Source organism: Pristis pectinata, chromosome 32 (assembly GCF_009764475.1).
Source record: "Pristis pectinata isolate sPriPec2 chromosome 32, sPriPec2.1.pri, whole genome shotgun sequence".
Taxonomy (NCBI): domain Eukaryota; kingdom Metazoa; phylum Chordata; class Chondrichthyes; order Rhinopristiformes; family Pristidae; genus Pristis; species Pristis pectinata.
This window is the reverse complement of record NC_067436.1, coordinates 3,726,829-3,746,276: the sequence shown is the minus strand read 5'-3', so window position 1 is coordinate 3,746,276 and position 19,448 is coordinate 3,726,829. Positions and strand designations below refer to the sequence as shown.

The 19,448-nt window shown below is 40.2% G+C and overlaps 1 protein-coding gene across 19 annotated transcripts in view; it reads left to right on the top strand.

Annotated features, from left to right (window-relative positions):
- Positions 1–19,448, top strand: part of herc1 (HECT and RLD domain containing E3 ubiquitin protein ligase family member 1) — a 278,704-nt gene that overhangs the window by 50,832 nt on the left and 208,424 nt on the right. For 12 of the 19 annotated variants that reach the window (XM_052042323.1, XM_052042331.1, XM_052042330.1 and 9 more), the window contains exons 7-12: positions 6,664–6,807; positions 9,269–9,396; positions 11,345–11,489; positions 16,853–17,024; positions 17,112–17,246; positions 18,316–18,481. The exons of 1 other annotated variant lie outside the window; for it this stretch is intronic. In XM_052042323.1, coding sequence (XP_051898283.1) covers positions 6,664–6,807; positions 9,269–9,396; positions 11,345–11,489; positions 16,853–17,024; positions 17,112–17,246; positions 18,316–18,481 — 890 coding nt within the window. The remainder of the gene's footprint in view (positions 1–6,663; positions 6,808–9,268; positions 9,397–11,344; positions 11,490–16,852; positions 17,025–17,111; positions 17,247–18,315; positions 18,482–19,448) is intronic. 6 more of the 19 variants (XM_052042340.1, XM_052042325.1, XM_052042332.1 and 3 more) reach the window with 5 other exon arrangements.

The following is a 19,448-nucleotide window of genomic DNA, read 5'->3' as shown; positions in this document are numbered from 1 at the left end:
AAATGGGACTGGCTAGTTGGGCCAAAGGGCCTGTTCTGTGCTGTATCACTATGATTCCATGATGTTGATGGTACCATACCAGGATATTATGTACAATTTTAGTCTCCTCATTTTAAGGAAGGATATACTTGCACTGAAGCAGTTCAGAGAAGGTTCTCAGTATTGATTCTGGGATAAAGGGATAGTTTGGGCCTATAATCATTGGTTTAGAAGAATGAGAGATGATATTATTGAAACTGAAGATTCTCAGCTGAAAATCAAAAAAAACTGCACATGCTAGAATCCTAAATGTTAATTCCATTTCTCTTTCCATGGGATGCTGCTTTACCTACTCAGTTTTCCAGCATTTTCTGTTAAGATTGGAGTCATAGAGTTGTACAGCATGAAAACAGGCCATTTGGCCCACTATGTCCATGCTGACCAGTGGGCACCCATCCTTGCACAGAGTATATAGATTCAAGGATGCCTTTACAGGATATATGCTGAGAGTGTGTTTCTCCTCATTAGGGCAATCTAGGATGTTGATTCAGCATTCATTTCAGACTGAGATGAGGGGAATTTCTTATCTTGCATATCATGAATCTTTGGAATTCTGCATCACAGATGTGCAGGCTGGTTGGTGATTGAATGCAGACTAGTCTGAAATAGACAGGCATTTCAACTGGTGGGGAGTTGAGCATTATGGATACCAGGCAAGAAAATGGAGTAGAGGGCAAGATCCAATCAACCTGGATCTTGTTTGAAAGGAGGAGCAAATATGGGCCACTCCTCTTAGTTATGTTATTGTTGTGCTTTTATGTAAAATAAAATTGATCATGAAACATCTTCAAGAGCATGTTCTGAATAATGAAATATTAGTATCCTTTTGGTGCTTGCCATATGCACGTGTCCAAAGTATGTAGGAATGATGTCAGTTGTTGAGCAACTCACAATTAACCTCACTTCTGTGAAATGGATTCGCTCTTATGCAATTACCCCACAGTGTAGACAACACACGAAAGCTAGATGCAGCAGGAAAGAGCCTTGCATCTGCATTTCTGAAGAGGCAGTGTGTTGCAGAGTCAGTTCAATCTGAACTCATTGGAATCGACCACAGAGTATTTTGTACCTGCAACTTCTTTGGGGATTTCAGACGATTTTGAAGGCAACTTTCAGAACATAAATGAGGGTGCTCTACTTGTGGTCCTGCTGGGAGGAGGGATTCTAGTCTGTAGGATCTATTCCCCAAGAGGAATTGTAGGGGCTGTGCATCTGAAGGCCAAGATGTGCGAAGGGGATATTGACAGTCATCGTGTCAGAGCTGCAGCCTTCTATTCATCCTAGGGCTTCAGCCCTGACACATGGAAATTAAGGTCAGTTGCTGCACTGAACTTAATGGCGTTGGTTCTTATCACCAGTTTCCAGCATGTTTGTGTATATTATGTCATGGATACTCTCTGGTGGAGGAGGGGAAACTATATCCAGAGAATGCCATGCACCATGGGGACACCGCTTTGCCCAGATTGCAGGCTTGTTACTGTAATAGTCAGGGAGTGATAAATTGAACCCTTGGTACTTTGTGTTCCACGTATCAACCTGGAGCTCTTCATCAGTTAGAAAAGCTTGCACTCCTGAAGATGCAGATAATGTGTGGTCATTGACACTCCATCCTTATAGACAATGCCTGTGCACCTTGGTAGCATGCTGAAGTCGTGTGCAGTCCTTCCCTTATTTTAGTTCATGTATGAATTGGATGGGTGGCTCCAGGGTGAGGAAAACTATCCCTGTTGCCATAGTATTTCACTTCAGGGCAGCCTCTGGGAATTGCAATTAAAAGTGTAGCCATGAGGTCATGGATGTGCTGTCAGGGCTTGCCTATCTCCCTGGGGTTCAGTTTGTAATATCAAGGACTGAAGAGACACACAGTGTGTTTGCATCTAGGCACAAGAGACTGCAAATGCTGGAATCTGGAGCAATGCACAAAATGCTGGAGGAACTCAGTGGGTCAGGCAGCTTCTATGGACTGTCCGTTTCCCTCCATAGATGCTACTTTACCCACCAAGTTCCTCCAGCATTTTGTGTGTTGCTCCTTGTGTTTAAATGTGGCATGACTTTGGTATTTGATAGTAGGAGCTGGAGATTGCATAGCAATATTGGTGCATTGGATGTTTTCTGCCTGTGCTATAATGGTGACCTCTTCAGTCATTGCACCATGGTTGGACCCTGTTGTGCTGTCATGCAATTGGCCACTATTTCTATGCTGAAAAGGGTGAATGATGAACACAAAGCTTCATGAAAAGATGTGCAAAATTGGAGCTGGATACCTGCTACACATCTCGTGTGCTTTCAGACAGGCCACATGTTCCTTCAGACATTATAGCCTTTGTCATTAAAATTGAAGTTGGTTTATTATTGTCATATATACTGAGTAACAGTGGGAAAATTTTGTTTCGCATGCTGTCCATACAGATCATTTCATCACACATCAGCACACCAAGGTAGTACAACTGAAAAGCAATAACAAAATGCAAAAAATAGTATTACATTTACAAAGTACAGTGCAAGGATCCAGTTGCAAATGGGGGTTGAGTCCCAGTTCTAGGAGATTTGAGATGAGTTTGCTTGGAATTATGGTACTGAAGGCAGAGGTGTAGTTAATAAATAATAGTCTTTTGTAGGTGTATTTATTATTCAGATGCTCCAGAGATGAGTGTAGTGCCAGTGAGATTGCATCTGCCGTGGACCTGTTTCAGCGGTAGGTGAATTGCAATGGGTTGAGGTTGTCTAGGAGGCTGGGGTGCCATGACCAGCCTCTTGAAGCACTTCATGATGGTGGATGTCAGAGCCACCAGGTGATTAGTCATTAAGGCACGTTACCTTGATTTTCTTAGGTACTGGGATGACGGTGATCTTTTTAAAGTGGGTGGGAACCTCAGATTGAAGCAGGGAGAGGTTAAAAATGTCTGCAAATACCACCGCCAGCTGATCTGCACAAGATCTAAGGACATAGCCGAGAACTCCATCTGGGCCAGATGCTTTCCGCAGGTTCAGATCTGATGTCTGCGATGGTGACTGTGGGTACAGGTGTATTGGAGGCTGTTTTATAGGCCATTAAACCCTGATAGCTTTACGAAGGTTGTATCTCGATTTCTTGTATAGGTCAGGGTTACCTGATTTGAATGCTGTAGTCCTGAACTTCTACAGGAGTGGATCTCCTGGTTCATCCATGTTTCCAGTTTGGGAACACCTGGATTGACCTGTTTGGTACACAGTCCTCTACACACTTGCTGCTGGTGGTCTGATTTACCAAAGTGTGGGTAGGGGGATAGATCGCTAGGCATCTTGATGGTTATATAGCAATAATCGAGGATGTTTGGTAGTATTTTGGTACCACACTCTTGAAGTTGAACTGGTTGAAGTCACCTGCAGTGATAAAGAGGGCCTCAGGGTATCCTGTTTCAAGGCTGTTGATCACGGAGTATAGTTCATTGCGTATAGCCATCACGTCCGTTGGGGTGCAATGTAGACTGCGGCTAGGATAACTGAAGTGAACTCCCATGGCAGGTAGTATGGGCATCACTTTATCGTTAAATATTCAGAGTGCAGGAACTCACCAGGACTGTAACTTCTGAGTATCACAAGCAGTTGTTTAGGAAGCAGACTTCTTCACCTCTTACTTTGCCCAAGGACTCCGTACGGTCCATTCGATGAATTGAGAAATCCTTGAGTTGTATGGCACAGTCAGGTGTAAGCCACATTTCCGTGAGACAGAGCACACAGCAGTACCCTTTGACAGGTAAGTCTCGTTTTTAGTTCATCAATTTTGTTTTAGATGGCCTGGATTTAAAAGTAAACTGCTTGAAGAACTCAGCAGGTCAAGCAGCATCTGTGGAGGCAAAAACAATGTGTGGATGTTTTGAGTAAGACCCTGCATCAGGATTGTATAGACTTTCTGCTCTAGGACTTATGAAAACGTGGGATCCTTTTCTACTATAGTTGATGGAGCCCTCAAATGCTTTCCCTTTATCACCCAGCCTCACCACAGACAGAAAAAATTCCCCTAATCCTCACCTTTCACACCACTAATCCTCTGCATCCAGCATACCATCCTTTGCCATTTCCGCCAGCTCCAACAGGATCTCATCACTGGTCACATCTTCCCCTCTTTTCTATACCTCACCCCTTCTGCTTTCCACAGGGACTGTTCACTCTGACTCCCTGGTCCACTCTGCACTTTCCCCTGCAAACCATATGAGGTACAACACTTGCCCCTACACAACCTTCTTTGCCGCCATCCAGGGACCTAAACGGCCCTTCCAGTTGAGGCAGAGACTTGTGTTTTCAAAATAAAAGGCCCAATGCTGAGTCTCAACTTAAAATGGCAACTTGAAATGTCAACATGTCCCTTTTGCTTCCACGGATGCTGTTTGACCCAGTGAGTTCTTGCAGCAGTTTATATTTTGCTCCAGATTCCAGATTCTGCAGTCTCTTTTGTCTCCATAGCCCTTATCATAGTACTCCAGAGAGACCTGGCACACTAGCTGTTCTTTTCCTTTTGTCTGGCAGCAATCAACTTTGCATTGTGTCTCAACATTTCCTGCCTCTACTATGCACAAAGTGCCTGGATTTGAGCTGATGGATGAGATTGTCTGATGGAGTGAAGCAGTGCTGTTGTCATCTCCTTCTTACTCTGGTGGCTCAGCTACCAGTACTGTGTAGGTGGTACCCTTTTGAAATAGGAAGGATAAAGTTATAGTCATAGTGTGAGGAGGAGTGGGAATGGGGAGAATGGTATGCTTAAACCACCTGTTATAAGGGAAGAAAAAATTATGGTGTGTATGAAGGAGGATTAGATATGCTGTCATCTTCAGTTATTCCCATTTCTTTGCTGGCTTTGGAATAATTGAATTCTTATAGGTGTTTCCACACCCCCCCCCCCCCCCCCCCCCAGATGATTTAGCCTGAGTCTCACTTGGCTCGGTTTGTCACTACTGCTGGAACATTCATGCTACCTTCTCCTGCAAGAAGTGGGGAAGAGCATTCATGAATATGTTTCAATGTGTGTGTGGTGATGTATCTGCCATAACTGAGTAGCTGGAAATGTGTGTATAGTGGGAGATTTCTGTGTGGGTGCTGTGATAGTATGTTAACGTAACCGTCCCATTTGTTGCCAGATGGGGCAAATTTTATGACTCTAATGTACATTAACAAGGAAAGCATTGAAACTGATTCTCCCTGAACATAAGTTCCTACATGTGGTATGTACGTGAAAATCACACACTAACAACACCAGTACAATTTGGTGGAGCCTTCCATTAAAGGGGCCATTTTAACACATTTCCATGTGCGAAGCAATAACAGAAATGCTGGAAGAACTCAACCAATCAAGGAGCATTTATGGAAAGAGAAAATGGGAGTCAGGGCCAGATTCCACAAATGTTGCGGAGTTAGTCCAGCAGTTCTGTTTTTATTTCAGATTCCTACATCTGCAGTTTTGTTTGTTTTTGTGTGATTTTAGTCTCTAGGCCAGTATCCTTTTTATTTCACATTTTCCACTATTCACAAAAATCCAGCTGTGAGGAATGTCTTTCCCAAAGACAAATAAACTAAATCTACTGTATTGCTTTTGCCCTGCATTGCAGTAACTACCTCAAAAATCTGTGTGTTTGGAAGACTTGATATATTCCTTTTATAACTGTGCTGACTGCTCTTTGAATATGTATAGCATCCTGTGGAATGTGACCATATTCCCAATGTAGAATTCGTGTTACCAGACCTTAAATGATTCTTTCAAGTCTTCATTTATGTATGTGGAAACTATATTTGCCGTCCTCCAGCCCTTTCAATTTCATGGTCAATCACAAAAGTCGGCAGATTAGGAATTTTGTGATTTCTTCCTTTGAGCCAGAAGCCCTACAGATACTTAAAGCTTTCAATTCTGGCATAATTCATAATTTATTATTTTGGATGGTTTAGCCCTATGTACAAAAATTAGTTGTCCACCAACCTTGTGTAAGGAATGTATTCAACATATCGCTTATCGCCTTTCTCATTCTTGTTTTACTGAGTTTATTACCTATGTTTTCCTGTTGGTGTATGATCCATTGTTTATGACTTTTGTATCACATTTGATCTGAAGGCGTTTTGGATTATATATTTGCGTCGTCATTATAAGCATTGGTTTTTTTTATCTCCAGATCTTCATCTAATGCAGCACCAATCTCAATTTATCTTTTGTTGAAATGTTACATCTCAGTCATTTCCATGCACTACCTCAACCTACCCTACTTAAATATGAGATCATTTAACACTCCACTGTCTGTCTCTTGTTTTAAAAAGATTATATAGAGGACATAAGGGTTGTTGATAAGAATAATTGTCTTTGAGAAAATGGCAGAGAGCCACTGTTAGGAACCACTATTGTTATTGTATGACAATATGTTCACTGGTCTAGTAATGTAATCACTGGATCATTATTCCTTAGTTCATTTAAGTTTACTTAAGTCCCTTATATTTCATGACCAATGATTTGCAAGTATTACTCAAGATTTGGGAAATGCACTCGTTTCATTATTTGCATTAAAATTTGGAAACTGTGCTTTGGACACTTTATTTTGAATGGCAAATGTACTTATGAGATTTAAAACAAAATGATGGCATATTATCACTTTTCCTTTTCAATAGGCCACGGTGATAGCAATAGTCGTAACATCCCCACTTTGGTGAAGGATATCAGCAATGTAGGTGAAGTATCTTGTGGAAGCTCGCATACCATTGCATTATCTAAAGATGGAAGAACAGCATGGTCTTTTGGGGGAGGTGACAATGGTAAGTAACAGTCTTACTGCAATAAACTTCCAGAAAAATAAATTGTGGTAGAATATATGTTACAGAAAATGTGTATCAACTGTAATCATTGTATGTATTTCTTTAGTCAGTGAGTGTACAGGAATAAGCCCCTTGGCAAACCATGTCCATCCCAACCATCAAGTATCTATGTATACTAATCCCATTTACCAGCACTTGGTCTTTACCTTCTGTGCATTGGTGATTCCCAGATACTTAAGTGTGAGAGTGCCTGCCACTGCCACTTACTCAGGCGATGTATTCTAGATTCCACTCACCCTGAGGGTGAAAAAGTTCTACCTCTGATCCCTTCTATACCTCTTGCCATTTAACCTAAACCTATGCCCTCTAGTTCTAGATATCTCTACTATAGAGAAAAGTTACCTACTATCTTTTGTATTTATGCCCCTCATAATTTGTATATCTCTGTCAATTCCCTCTCTGCCTCCTTTGCTCCAAGGAAAACAAATCCAGCCCACCTAGTCTATTAATTGAAATGCTGCATCCCAGACAACATCGTAGTGAATCTCCTCTGTGCCCTCTCCAGTGCAATCACATCCTTTCTATAGTGTGGTGACGAGAAATGTACACAGTCCTCCAGCTATGGCCTAACCAATGTTTACCTCCCTGCTCTTGTATTCCCTGGCTAATGAAGGCAAGTATCCCATATGCTGCCTTCACCACCTTATCTACCTGTGCTGCTGTTTTCAGGGATTGTTGGACGTGTACACCGAGGTCCTTCATTTCCTCAAAACTCCCTAGGGCCCTCCAGTTCATTGGTGGTTGATTACATTTCAAATGTAACACATAAAATTCTAAGTATTATAATTGAATTTCCAATCAATTCATTGATTCAATTGCAAGGTTCTGTTATTTTAAATATTTTTTTTTAAAATGCCAAAAATAAAGTACATGCTTGAGCTGATTATGAGGACCATAAGACCATTTTGAGCTCTAGGCAGAAGACTATGGGCCACATTTATTAACACTTCTGTGTTAGTGCCATGGCAACTGCAAAGATGTGCAGTATTGTCAAATGGCATCCACGAGCCTCAAATTATCTGTCATATATGCAAAATACAACCATGCATGTGGGGCTCTCAATGAACACTGAAACATATCTTGACTGGAAAACTGATTAGGTTTGGCATTATTTGGAAAGCTCTACTCTGTCTTAGTGCTAATGTGGAGTCTGAGGCCTTCCTTCATTATTGATCACTGCACCATTCCTCTAACTGATAAATGAGAATGGCCTGATTGGCTTTGTAATTTTCCATGTTGTGTGGTGATGATGGTGTTGTAGATGTATTGGAACAACTTGGCTGGAGGTATGGCTAGTTCTGGAGTACTTCTTTGGAAGACCACTCATCTTTGTCTTGAAATGATGTGAAATGAATTGAATTGTCTAAAAGCTATCCTATGAGGGATGAGGTAGATCGTCAGCTTTAAATTTCTGCTTGAAGAAATTTCTGCTTGCCTCAGCCTTGTCTTTTACGTGCAATTAATGATTCTGTTTTCATCAGTGATGGGGATGTTCATGGAGATGCCTCCTCCACCTACTTGTTTAATGGTCCATCTTCATCCATGACCAAATCTGATTACTTAGCCCTTATGAGTTTAGCATGCATGTAATTCTGTACTGCAGCAACAGTGTCAGCACTTTATTTTTGGACATGCCCGGTGCTGCTCCTTGCATGCTTTTCTACCCTTTGCATGAAATCCTGACTAGCATGGTGGTAACACAATGGACTACATTCTTATTGTGAGGAAAGGATTTCGTTTGCATAAAGACTGGATGCTGGACAGATGCATCTACAACAGCAGATTGGTGAGGGTGGGGTCAGATATGTTTGTCCCCTCTTTTTTTTTCTCTTGCCACCAGCTGTAGGCAATTATAGTTTTCAGGACTCATCTAACTCATTCAGTACTGCTGATACTGAACCATTCCTGGTGATGAACATTGAAGTTCCCTCCCAGAGTCTATTCCATGCCCATGGTGCTGCTTCATGAGTGGAGCTCAGTATGAATACTGAATGGTAGGTGGCAATGAGAAGGTTTCTTTGTCTATGTTTGACCTAAGGATGTAAGATTTCTTAGGATGTGGAACTGATGTTGAGGACTTGCAGAATCACCTCTGTCCTACACCTGACGAAATATCACTGTGCACGTTTGGTGCAGATGAAACGGCGAAGATGATAGGGGAGTCTGGGGTGTTGGTGATAAAGCATGTTTCTTTGAGTTCAACTGTGTCAGCCTTCACAAACCATTCTGGGACACCACATGCCACCACTGGCCAATCAACCCTTCTTTTCTCTTAATAAAACCAGGCTGTCTTTCTGTTTCATTGTCTCAATAGGTTCTCATGTAAAAGATCATATTGCCCAATATATTGAATATATCTGCAAATTGTCTTGGTAATCATTGACCTGATTTATCTTACTAGGCAAACTGGGTCATGGTGATACTAACAGAGTTTATAAACCCAAGGTTATTGAAGCCTTGCAAGGAATGTTTATTCGTAAAGTGTGTGCTGGAAGCCAATCTTCACTTGCTTTGACATCAACAGGCCAGGTTAGTAGATCTGAATAACCTTTTTATTGCAGTTATTTTTGCTTTCAGAAAGATTATGTAAATAGTGAGTGTGATGTTTTTACTAAAATAATCAGTGTCATGAAGCATGAAGTTTATCTTTGGAAGATGGACAGAGGGGCAAGGTGATATCCATGATCTATGCCTACTTGCCCCAGCAGTATATCACCTATAAAGTATCAGCATGAGCATGGAGATAAATGAAGAATTTTACAGAGATGATTTCAGTATGTCAAAAGTAATTCCAGCCAAATATAATAAAGACATTAATATCTTTAGTAGCATGATATTGGTCTTCGAACTAAATCTTTTAAACCAAATTTTATTATTTTCATCAGCAAAGTTGCCTCAATTCATGTAATAGTCTCTATTTGTTTCATTGCTATTTAATTTCCTTTATCGCTGTTGCATTGTTTTTCTTAAACTTTCCTAATCTTTCTTCCCTTCTCCATCTTTCATTTTCTTGTTTTTTTCCCACTGTTTGTCATGCAGTTAATTTGTCTCTAGTTGGGTGAGTTGGACCCAGGGCCTGTTCCTGTGTGGTATAACTCTGACTCTGAGATCAGTTTCTAGATTTTTGTTTCATTAGTTGTTGTAAATGTGCCAGGCAAACTTTCTTATGCCTTTTTAATCTTCAGCTATATCAATTTGTCCTTTACTCTTTGAAAAACACTATGGTGCTGGAAGAACTCAGCAGGCTGGGCAGCATCCGTGGAGAAAAGCATGGGTCTGGGAGGACTGTTTGTCAGTCCCCTGTGGTTTTGGTAATTTTCTTTGTTTATTCATTTTGGGAAGATTTGGGCATTGTTGACAAGGCCAGCATTTAATCCTAACCCTAATTGCCCTTGAATTGAGTGACTTGCTATGCCATTTCAGAAGGCATTTAGGAATCAACTACATTGGTGTCCTGGAGTTGCATAATGGCTGGATCGGCTAAGGATGACAGATTTCCTTAGGCTGCAAGATTTAGGTTGATTAGAAAAGTGAACCTGGGAAGGTCAAGGGACAGCCAAGTTTTGATGAGCAGTTCTGATGTGGAGGGAGAGAAGAGTCCAGTGAGGTGTTTGAAGCGTAGAAGGAATCTGTGCAAAGCTGAGCTTTGAGAGAAGATTCCGAGCAGGAGGGGAAGAGGGTTTAGCAAGCTGGATAAAGAAAACGCTGAACATTTGAGCTGTTTTGGTTAGTATACAAGAACATGTGTGGAATTTAATATTACATAATACATTGTTAAAGAAAAAATGGTTCCTTTGTATATTCTTGCAGAATTGATGTTATACCATTGATCATATTTTCATGGTGGGTTAGCCCAGGATTCTGAAAGCATGTAACAATGAGTATACTGCTGTTACTTCCCCCAAAATAAAACTTTTTTTTTGCTCTTGCACACAGTGCTTCAGGTGCAGGAAATCAATTGAATCAATTTGATGTTTCCCTTCTCAGCACTTTAGACAGCTTTTCCCCTCCGTGTGGTTAAAGGAGGTGTGTTCTTCTTTATTCCCTTCTAACAGTGAATATGTACTATTTGATGAATTTATTGTTGGTGTAGCAATGGCCAAAAGATTTTCTGATTTATTACAGTTCTAGTGGCTAGTACCTGAACAAGTGGTCATTTCTCATTTTCCAGTTTCATTTCCCCATTGTGGCTGCAGGCAAGTCAGAAGAACAATCTCTGAGATAGGTAACGTTAAAATATGCATAAACATTCCCTTCTGCTCTGGACAGAGAAAGGTCTTGGGGAATATAACAAAGAAGTAAACATTGTCCTTAATTTTGATTCCTAATTTGTTTGCTAGATTTGTAGTGATTGATGCACACATGCAGACCCATCTTTTAATGTTACAGGTAACACAGAGACTTCATATTGTAAGAAAAAGTTGCATTCTGAATTAATTTTGCCATGATATCATGTTTGCTGAATTTTACCTCTTAGGTGTATGCTTGGGGCTGTGGTGCTTGTCTTGGATGTGGCTCTTCAGAAGCTACAGCTTTGAGACCCAAACTTATTGAGGAACTAGCTACCACAAGAATAGTTGACCTCTCAATAGGCGACAGCCACTGTTTGGCTCTTTCACACGGTAAGAAAAGAATCTGAATTTCTAAGCTGATGTACTGATTGTGGAAATTGTTATCTTTATTTAGTGTTTAGGCAGCTCAATGAGACCCTTTTATATCTGGAACTGTAGTTGCTGACTTTACTCTTGTACAATATAAAAACAATCTTAAAGCTTAATACACACAAGATACTGGAGGAACTCAGCGTGTCGAGCAGCATCTTGACCCACTGAGTTCCTCAGGCATCTCGTGTGTTGCTGCAGATTCCAGCATCTGCAGCCTCTTGTGTCTTCTTTAAAAAAATAGTTGGAAGCACTGAAACCAGCCATTCTGTTTTATGCTCTACCATAAGTGCTTTCTGTAACTTTTGCTTCTCTTCCCTGAGAAAATGTGATTCCTTCCAATATTATCAGAATATTTTTGGTCTGTAGGCTTGCTAATTACATTGTTAGATGAAATTCTGAGTGTTGCTTAGCTTTATTGGTGAATTCTTATTTTCACTTACAGCTTTAATATCTGAGTTAATGAGATAGCATCTCATGAAACCAGCAATCAGAAATGTTAATTGTGCAAGTACAAATGTCTGTACATGCCAAAATTAAATGTCTTAAAGTATGTAATCTGCCTTTTTGTATATACAAGCACTGGCTGCTTTTTATTTACAAATAGTGCATTTCATTTTGTTGCTGTGGCTCAGTGCAGACTGAATTAGATAGCAGTTTTTCTTACTCTGATATGGTATTGGTTTATTATTTTCACTTGTACCAAGGTACCGTGAAAATCCTGTCTTGTATACCATTCACATAGATCAATTCATTACATAGTGTATTCAGATAGTACAAGGTAAAAACAAGAACAGAATACAGAATGAAGTATCACAGCTACAGTGAAAGTGGAGTGCAGGTAGACAAAAAAGTGCAAGGTCATAACAAGGTAGATTGTAAGGTCAAGAGTCCATCTTATCATATAAGGGAACATTCAATAGTCTTATAACAGTGGGATAGAAGTTGTCCTTGAACCTGGTGGTATGTGCCCTCAGCCTCCTGTATCTTCTGCCTGATGGGAGAAGAGCGAATATCCTGGGTGGGTGGGGTCTTTAATTATGCTGGCTGCTTCACCAAGGCAACGAGAGGTGTAGACAGTTCATGAGGGGGAGGCTGGTTTCTGTGATGTGCTAGGCTGTGTCCACAACTCTCTGCAGTTTCTTGGGGTCCTGGTGAGAGCAGTTGCCTTACCAAGCCATGAAGCATCCAAATAGGATGTTTTCTATGGTGCATCGATAAAAGTTGGTGAGTGTCAAAGGGGACATGCCAAATTTCTTTAACCTCCTGAGGAAGTAGAGGTGCTAGTGAGCTTTCTTGGCTGTAGTATCTCCATGGTTGGACCAGGACAGGCTATTGGTGATATTCGCTCCAAGGAATTTGGAAGTCTTAACCCTCTCGACCTCAGAACCATTGATGTGGACAGGTGCATGTACACCGCCCCCTTTCCTGGTCAATAACCAGCTCTTCTTTGCTGACATTGAGAGAAAAGTTGTTGTCATGACACCATGTCACTAAGCTCTCTATATCTTTGCTGTACTCCGACTCATCGTTGTTTGAGATACGGCCCACTACGGTGGTATCATCTGCAAACTTGTAGATGGAAATAGAGCAGAATCTGGCCATGCAGTCGTGAGTATATAAGAGACCAGAGTAGAGGGCTGAGGATGCGGCCTTGTGGGGCACCAGTGTTGAGAATAATCGTGCTGGAGGCGTTGCTGCCTATCCTCACTGATTGCTGTCAGTTGGTCAGACAGTGAAGGATCCAGTTGCAGAGGGAGGTGTTGCGTCCCAGATCTGAGTTTGGTGATGAGTTTGTTTGGAATTATAGTATTGAAGGCGGAGCTGAAGTCAAAAAAACAATAGTCTAACGTAGGTGTTTTTACTGTCCAAATGCTCCAGAGATGAGTGCAGGGAGATGGCATTCACTGTGGACCTGTTTTGGCGGTAGGCGAATTGCAATGGGTTGAGGTTTTCCAGGAGGCTGGAGTTAAAGCGTGCCATGACCAGCCTCTCGAAGCACTTCATAATGGTGGACGTCAGAGCCACTGGTCAGTAGTCATTAAGGCATGTTACCTTGTTTTTCTTAGGTATTGGGATGACAGTGGTCTTCTTAAAACAGATGGGAACCTCAGATTGAAGCAGGGAGAGGGTCTGCAAAATATGTATGCAGAATATGCTAAATATTTAGCCTTAAATCATATTTATAATACTGTTTTTCTTGCCATCTTTACAAAAATGAAGTTGAATATATCTATATTAGTAAAACAGTTTTTGGTTAATTGTATTACAGATTCATTTTATGCCCTTTTCTCATGCCCTTCAGGTGCATGAACTTGATTGATTAATCTGGTTCTTCCCTTCTCAACACTTGTAGGCAACTGAGAAGGAAGTAGGCTAATGGTTAAAGGAATAATGGCCTAGAAATTTGATTGGTTCAATTTATCTCAATGCTATGTGATTGACAACGGACTTCTATTGGAACCAAACACTAACCACCATTTTTGGTGTGTGTCATGGTTGTGTGTGCATCAGCATGATTTCAACATGAGATGCATGTCAAATGATGTCATTCTGGGTGCAATGCTGCTTTTAGAAGCTAGATAGGGATATTTCTGGGCATTCCTAGGACAAGCTTGTTTCATTGGTTTGGACTGATATCCAACCAAGAGAAGTTGTGAGATTTGTGTCCTAACCCCCACCCACCATGGTTCCTCTGCAGTGCATCACTGTTTAACACTGAATCAGTAATCCCTCTGCAATTTCAAACTTTACAGCGGAAAGCCCATGACTAAAATGGTGGTTGACATGTTTGGCAACAACCATATAGCATGCTTTTGGCATACTACAATTGCAAGAACTACTGTTTTCCCCCTCTTTCTCTGAAGTGAATTTATTATTGTTTTAGCGATGCCTAGCTTTTCCAATTCTTGAATTTCCAATAATCATTTTATTTGCTCCATTCTGACTGTCTGTTTTGATGGTTACATTTAAGGTAGAATAAAAAATATGTCATAAGTTGCCCTATGCCCAGGTGTGAAAAATCCTCTTCAGCAATTACAGAATTTACAAGGATCACCCTTAATTTTGTTCTCCAATTTTTGCCAACTTTGTTGGCAGATGTCACAGAATGATGCAATGAGCAAACTTGCTTGGAGATTCTTTATTTCTTTTCTGCTTTTATTCTTCTCTACCTTTTTTTTTCCCCTCACTTCCTCCTCCCTCTGTCTTCCTACCCCTTTCTTCTCCCTCTGTCTCCCTTCTTCCCCCTCCCCCCCAATTTCTCTCTCTCCCTCTCTTCCTATTTTATCTTTTTTTTTTGACAGCACCTCATTAGTTTTGTCTGCTTGCCACTTCCAAGTACTGAGGTGTTGCTGCAGTGAAACTGGAACTCTTAAGAATTTTATACCTCGTATGCAACACTTGTCCATCAAAGTGGGAAATTTATTGTTCCTTGACCTCTGATAAAAGAAAGATTTCTTGCAGAGCCAGTTTGTGTGTACTTTGACTGTTGTTTCTACTTTTGCCTGCTAATAACATAGGAGAAAACTGGTCTTCTAGAATGGTTTCAAAGAAAACTTGAATTAAATGATGGCCTCATTTAATGGCCTAAATTCTAATCCATTCGAATACGTGCACTACTATTGCACTGTAACACAATCAACCATTATTATCACAAGCCCTCCTCTTACAAACTTTAGTTGCAACTGAAGCTTTGAGCAGGTATTACACATCCTTGTATGTGAAAAATTTTTCTGAGACAGTTTTGACTAATTTGCCCCCGCTGTACTCCAAAAGGAACATTGCATGGCGAATGTGCACTAATCATGTCAGGGATAATTCAATCTTATTTGTATAATTTAATAATATAGCCAAATCAAGTCATGATATTTACTGTTTCTGTACAAGTGGGATGAGGGAAAGAGTTGGATAGCTTTTGAAGGTGAGTTGTATGAGGTTGGGTGGTAGAGCTGAACGGACTTTGCCTACTTCCCACACTATATTAAAGGTAGCTATTCAGTATAAGGGCTTGTGCCTAGAATAACAACTCAAATTCACTTGACCAGGTGCACTTAATTTCTAGAATGACCTGTGATGTAACTAGAGCTGTCTAAGAACTTGCCCCAATGTGTTGACTTGTTTTGGTTAAACAATGTGGTGGTACGTTTAATAACCAGGTTGCTGCCCAACAGTGCAAAAGTTAAAGTTTCCAGAGTAGCAAAGATGAAAACCTTTAACAAATGTTTCAATTCTATGGCAAGTATTTATGCTTTAATGGAGGGAAAATGTGGTAACATAAACTTCCTGTATTGTGCATGTGAGGTAAAGGTGTGAAAAAGCAGCATGTGGGCTATTTAGAATACAGTTTCTGACTGTTAGGAGATCAAAGGAATTTGTATATCTAGTTTTTTTTTGCAAATTGTGATGAAAGGCTAATTATTGAAGCTTCTTATGTGCACCTGGATTACATGTTTCCATCTGGTGTTTTAACAACTAAATTCTAGTGAAGCTCAAGATGGTTTGGGTCTTGCTGGCAAGTTTGGGATATGCAGGTGAACGCAGAAGCCCCACACTTACTAGCTAAGATAAGATATCTTTATTAGTCACATGTACATCGAAACACACAGTGAAATACATGTTTTGCTTAGAGTGTTCTGGGGGCAGCCCGCAAGTGTCGCCACGCTTCTGGCGCCAATATAGCATGCCCACAACTCCCTAACCCATACGTCTTTGGAATGTGGGAGGAAACCAGCGCACCCAGAGGAAACCCACGCAGTCACAGGGAGAACGTACTAACTCCTTACAGACAGTGGCCGGAATTGAACCCAGGTCTCTGGCACTGTAATAGCATTATGCTAACCACTACACTACCGTGCCTGCCCTTCTCAGCTGAGTCGAGAGGACCAGGAGGTTACTGGAGTTCTCCCCCACAACAATGGGCAATTTGTTCATAGTTGTGCACCAGAGACCTAACAGAAGATCCCCAAACTCAGAATGAGCATTTTATGACTGTTGGGAGGAAAGTTACATTTTAAATTGCTGGAATAAAGTGGTATTATTAATTATTTAAATATTGTCATAGTATGACATTACACTCTGGGGTTGTGAATTCTAAAGATTCACCACCCCTTGAGAAGAATTTCCTACATACCTCAGTTTCAAATGACCACCTCCTAATCTTGCAACTATGAAATGTATTACATGAATACAACTTTATTCATTTTTCTTTTGCATCATTGAATTGGCCAGATTTATGGCATTTTTTTATTTGTGAATAATGAGATATTTTAATGTTAATGTAATTTAGTTTTTCATTAAGTTGTGCTTTCTCATTTTATTTCCAGATAACGAGGTTTATGCTTGGGGAAATAATTCTATGGGACAGTGTGGTCAGGGAAACTCTACTGGTCCAATCACCAAACCCAAAAAAGTGATTGCCTTGGATGGCGTAGCATGTCAGCAGATCTCTGCTGGGACTTCTCATAGCCTAGCTTGGACAGCATTGCCCAGGGACAGGTTAGAATGGATTTTTTTAATTTTCAATAGTTCTTTAAGTTATTGTTTTGACTGATTTTCAGCGCTGCATTAATTTTGTTATGACAGGCAAGTGGTAGCATGGCACAGACCTTACTGCGTAGATTTAGAAGAAAGCACTTTCTCTCACTTACGATCATTTCTCGAATGGTACTGTGATGGCATCAACAGTGAAGTTCCACCTCTTCCTTTCCCGTCATCCAGGTATGATTAGATGTCATGTCTGGTGGGTTAGAATTCATGGTCAGATTATTGGTGCTGTGAGATGTTTATGGGAGGTTGGATGTTGGGTTCCTGATTCTTGGATACATTCATAATTTCTGTGAGAAAAGCATGTTAATGTTCTAAGCAGAATGTTAACTGTATTGTACCATGAACATCATTGCCTAGTCATTCATTCCTAGTCAGTCAGTAACTAAACGTGTTTTATAGCAGAATATGAATGAATTTTGGGTTAGTGTACAATGTACTGATGTGACTTTATTGCAAGTGTAACACTATTGACTGGGAATGAATTTTTACCTATATGAAGCTTAACAACCTTGCCTTTATTGATGTGCGGTAAAACAAATACACCTTTGCACATCATTATGTCTTTGAGAAGTGCACCTTGTATTTATTTAGTCTTAAACGTAATAGGATTGGACATCAAGTACAGAGACATATACAGAACCTATTAACAAGACCTTTTAATTAACCAAAAAATGTTGGCAGTTGGAGAACGTTCATTGAAATTGTGGCACATTCTTTTTCTTCCATATGCCAGCATAACTAACCTAAAAATGTTGGCAGATGGAGAAAATTCACTGAAGTTGTGGCACATTCTTTTTCTTTCATATGCTGGCATGGGAGATACTAGGTATTGAACAGAGTGCATGATGTTAATGTGCAAATATTCATACATCCACACAAAGTTTTGCTATTTGCTACTTTAATGGACATATTAAGCTTCCAATATTTAAATAGATTAAAGCCAATTCAAATGAAGGCAATAAATAACCATAGGCTTATAGTATCATTGTACCCTCAAAGGCATTTCTCTTTTTGAAATTATTTCCAAATATACTAGGGTTTTTTAATGTCAGTAACTGCACAAATTATTTTGGGAGCAATTGGAAGGTTTTCTAAAACAATCAGTCCATTTTTCACAGCCAGTGGATTATGTGCAAAGCAAATTCTAATTGGTATTTTCTGTGTAAGAACTCTGTTTTTATGTTCATTAAATGTCTGCATCTGGAATTAGTTTAAATCAAATTTATTATTAATTTTTTAGGGAGCATCATAATTTTCTTAAATTATGTCTCAAACTGCTGTCCAACCATCTGGCACTGGCGCTAGCTGGTGGTGTAGCGACCAGTATCCTTGGCAGTCAGGCCAGACCACTGCGTAACCTGTTATTCAGACTAATGGACTCCTCTGTGCCAGATGAAATTCAAGAGGCAAGTTATTATAGCCATTCTTTCTTGCTTAAATTTGTTATTGCTTGATGGATTTAATTCACTTAAATACATGTACTGTTGAAATAGTTTTGAATTTGGGACCAAGGATAATGTACTTAAAGTGACTGTTCTGGTGTCAGAAACTGAGTGTGTGTCTGACTGAAGATACTCAGATACTGCATTTTCTTCATGTGGATTGTGAGTAGGAAACTGGAAAAGGAATTTCAATAAGTTTATATATTTTAAAATAGACAGATGAAATTACTATTGGACATTTGTTTCCATTTTTAGTAACTTTTGGACCAGTCACTAATATTTTTTGAACCAATTGCTTTTTTGACTTTTTATAATGTGACCCTTTTCTTGATTTTTCCCATTGGGGTGATTTTTTTTTAACTTCTCAAAAGGTAGTTGGGACCGTGATGTGCCCAATATTAACATTTTAAAGCATTTAAAACCTAACCTGTGGCAGGGTGATGAGAAACTGGCAGCCAATGTGCCTCCTGCTGTACAACCAATGAAGTATCATCACTGTCTGTAAAGCAGGAAACACAACAGTTCTTTCTAACAGTAGTGTGATTATTTTAGTGACATTGATCAAGGGGATAAATATGCAGGCCAGTGGGGAAATTTTCCTGTTCTGTTTCAAAACTCAAGGTGTAAAATCTTTTACGTCCAGTCAGATCGTCTCATCTAAAAGATAACACTTCTGATGGTGCCGCACTTCCTTTATTTTGCCTTGAACATTGCAGCCTCAATTATTTGGCTTGAGTTTCTGGATTGCGACATGACCCCATAATCTTCTGACTCGCACATAGAATCGTAGAATGGTTATAGCATGGAAGGAGACCATTTGCCCCACCATATCCATGCTGGTTCTTTCAGTTCCTCTCTCATTCCATCCATAGAACCATAGAAAACTACAGCACAGAAAACAGGCCATTTGGCCCTTCTAGTCTGTGCTGAA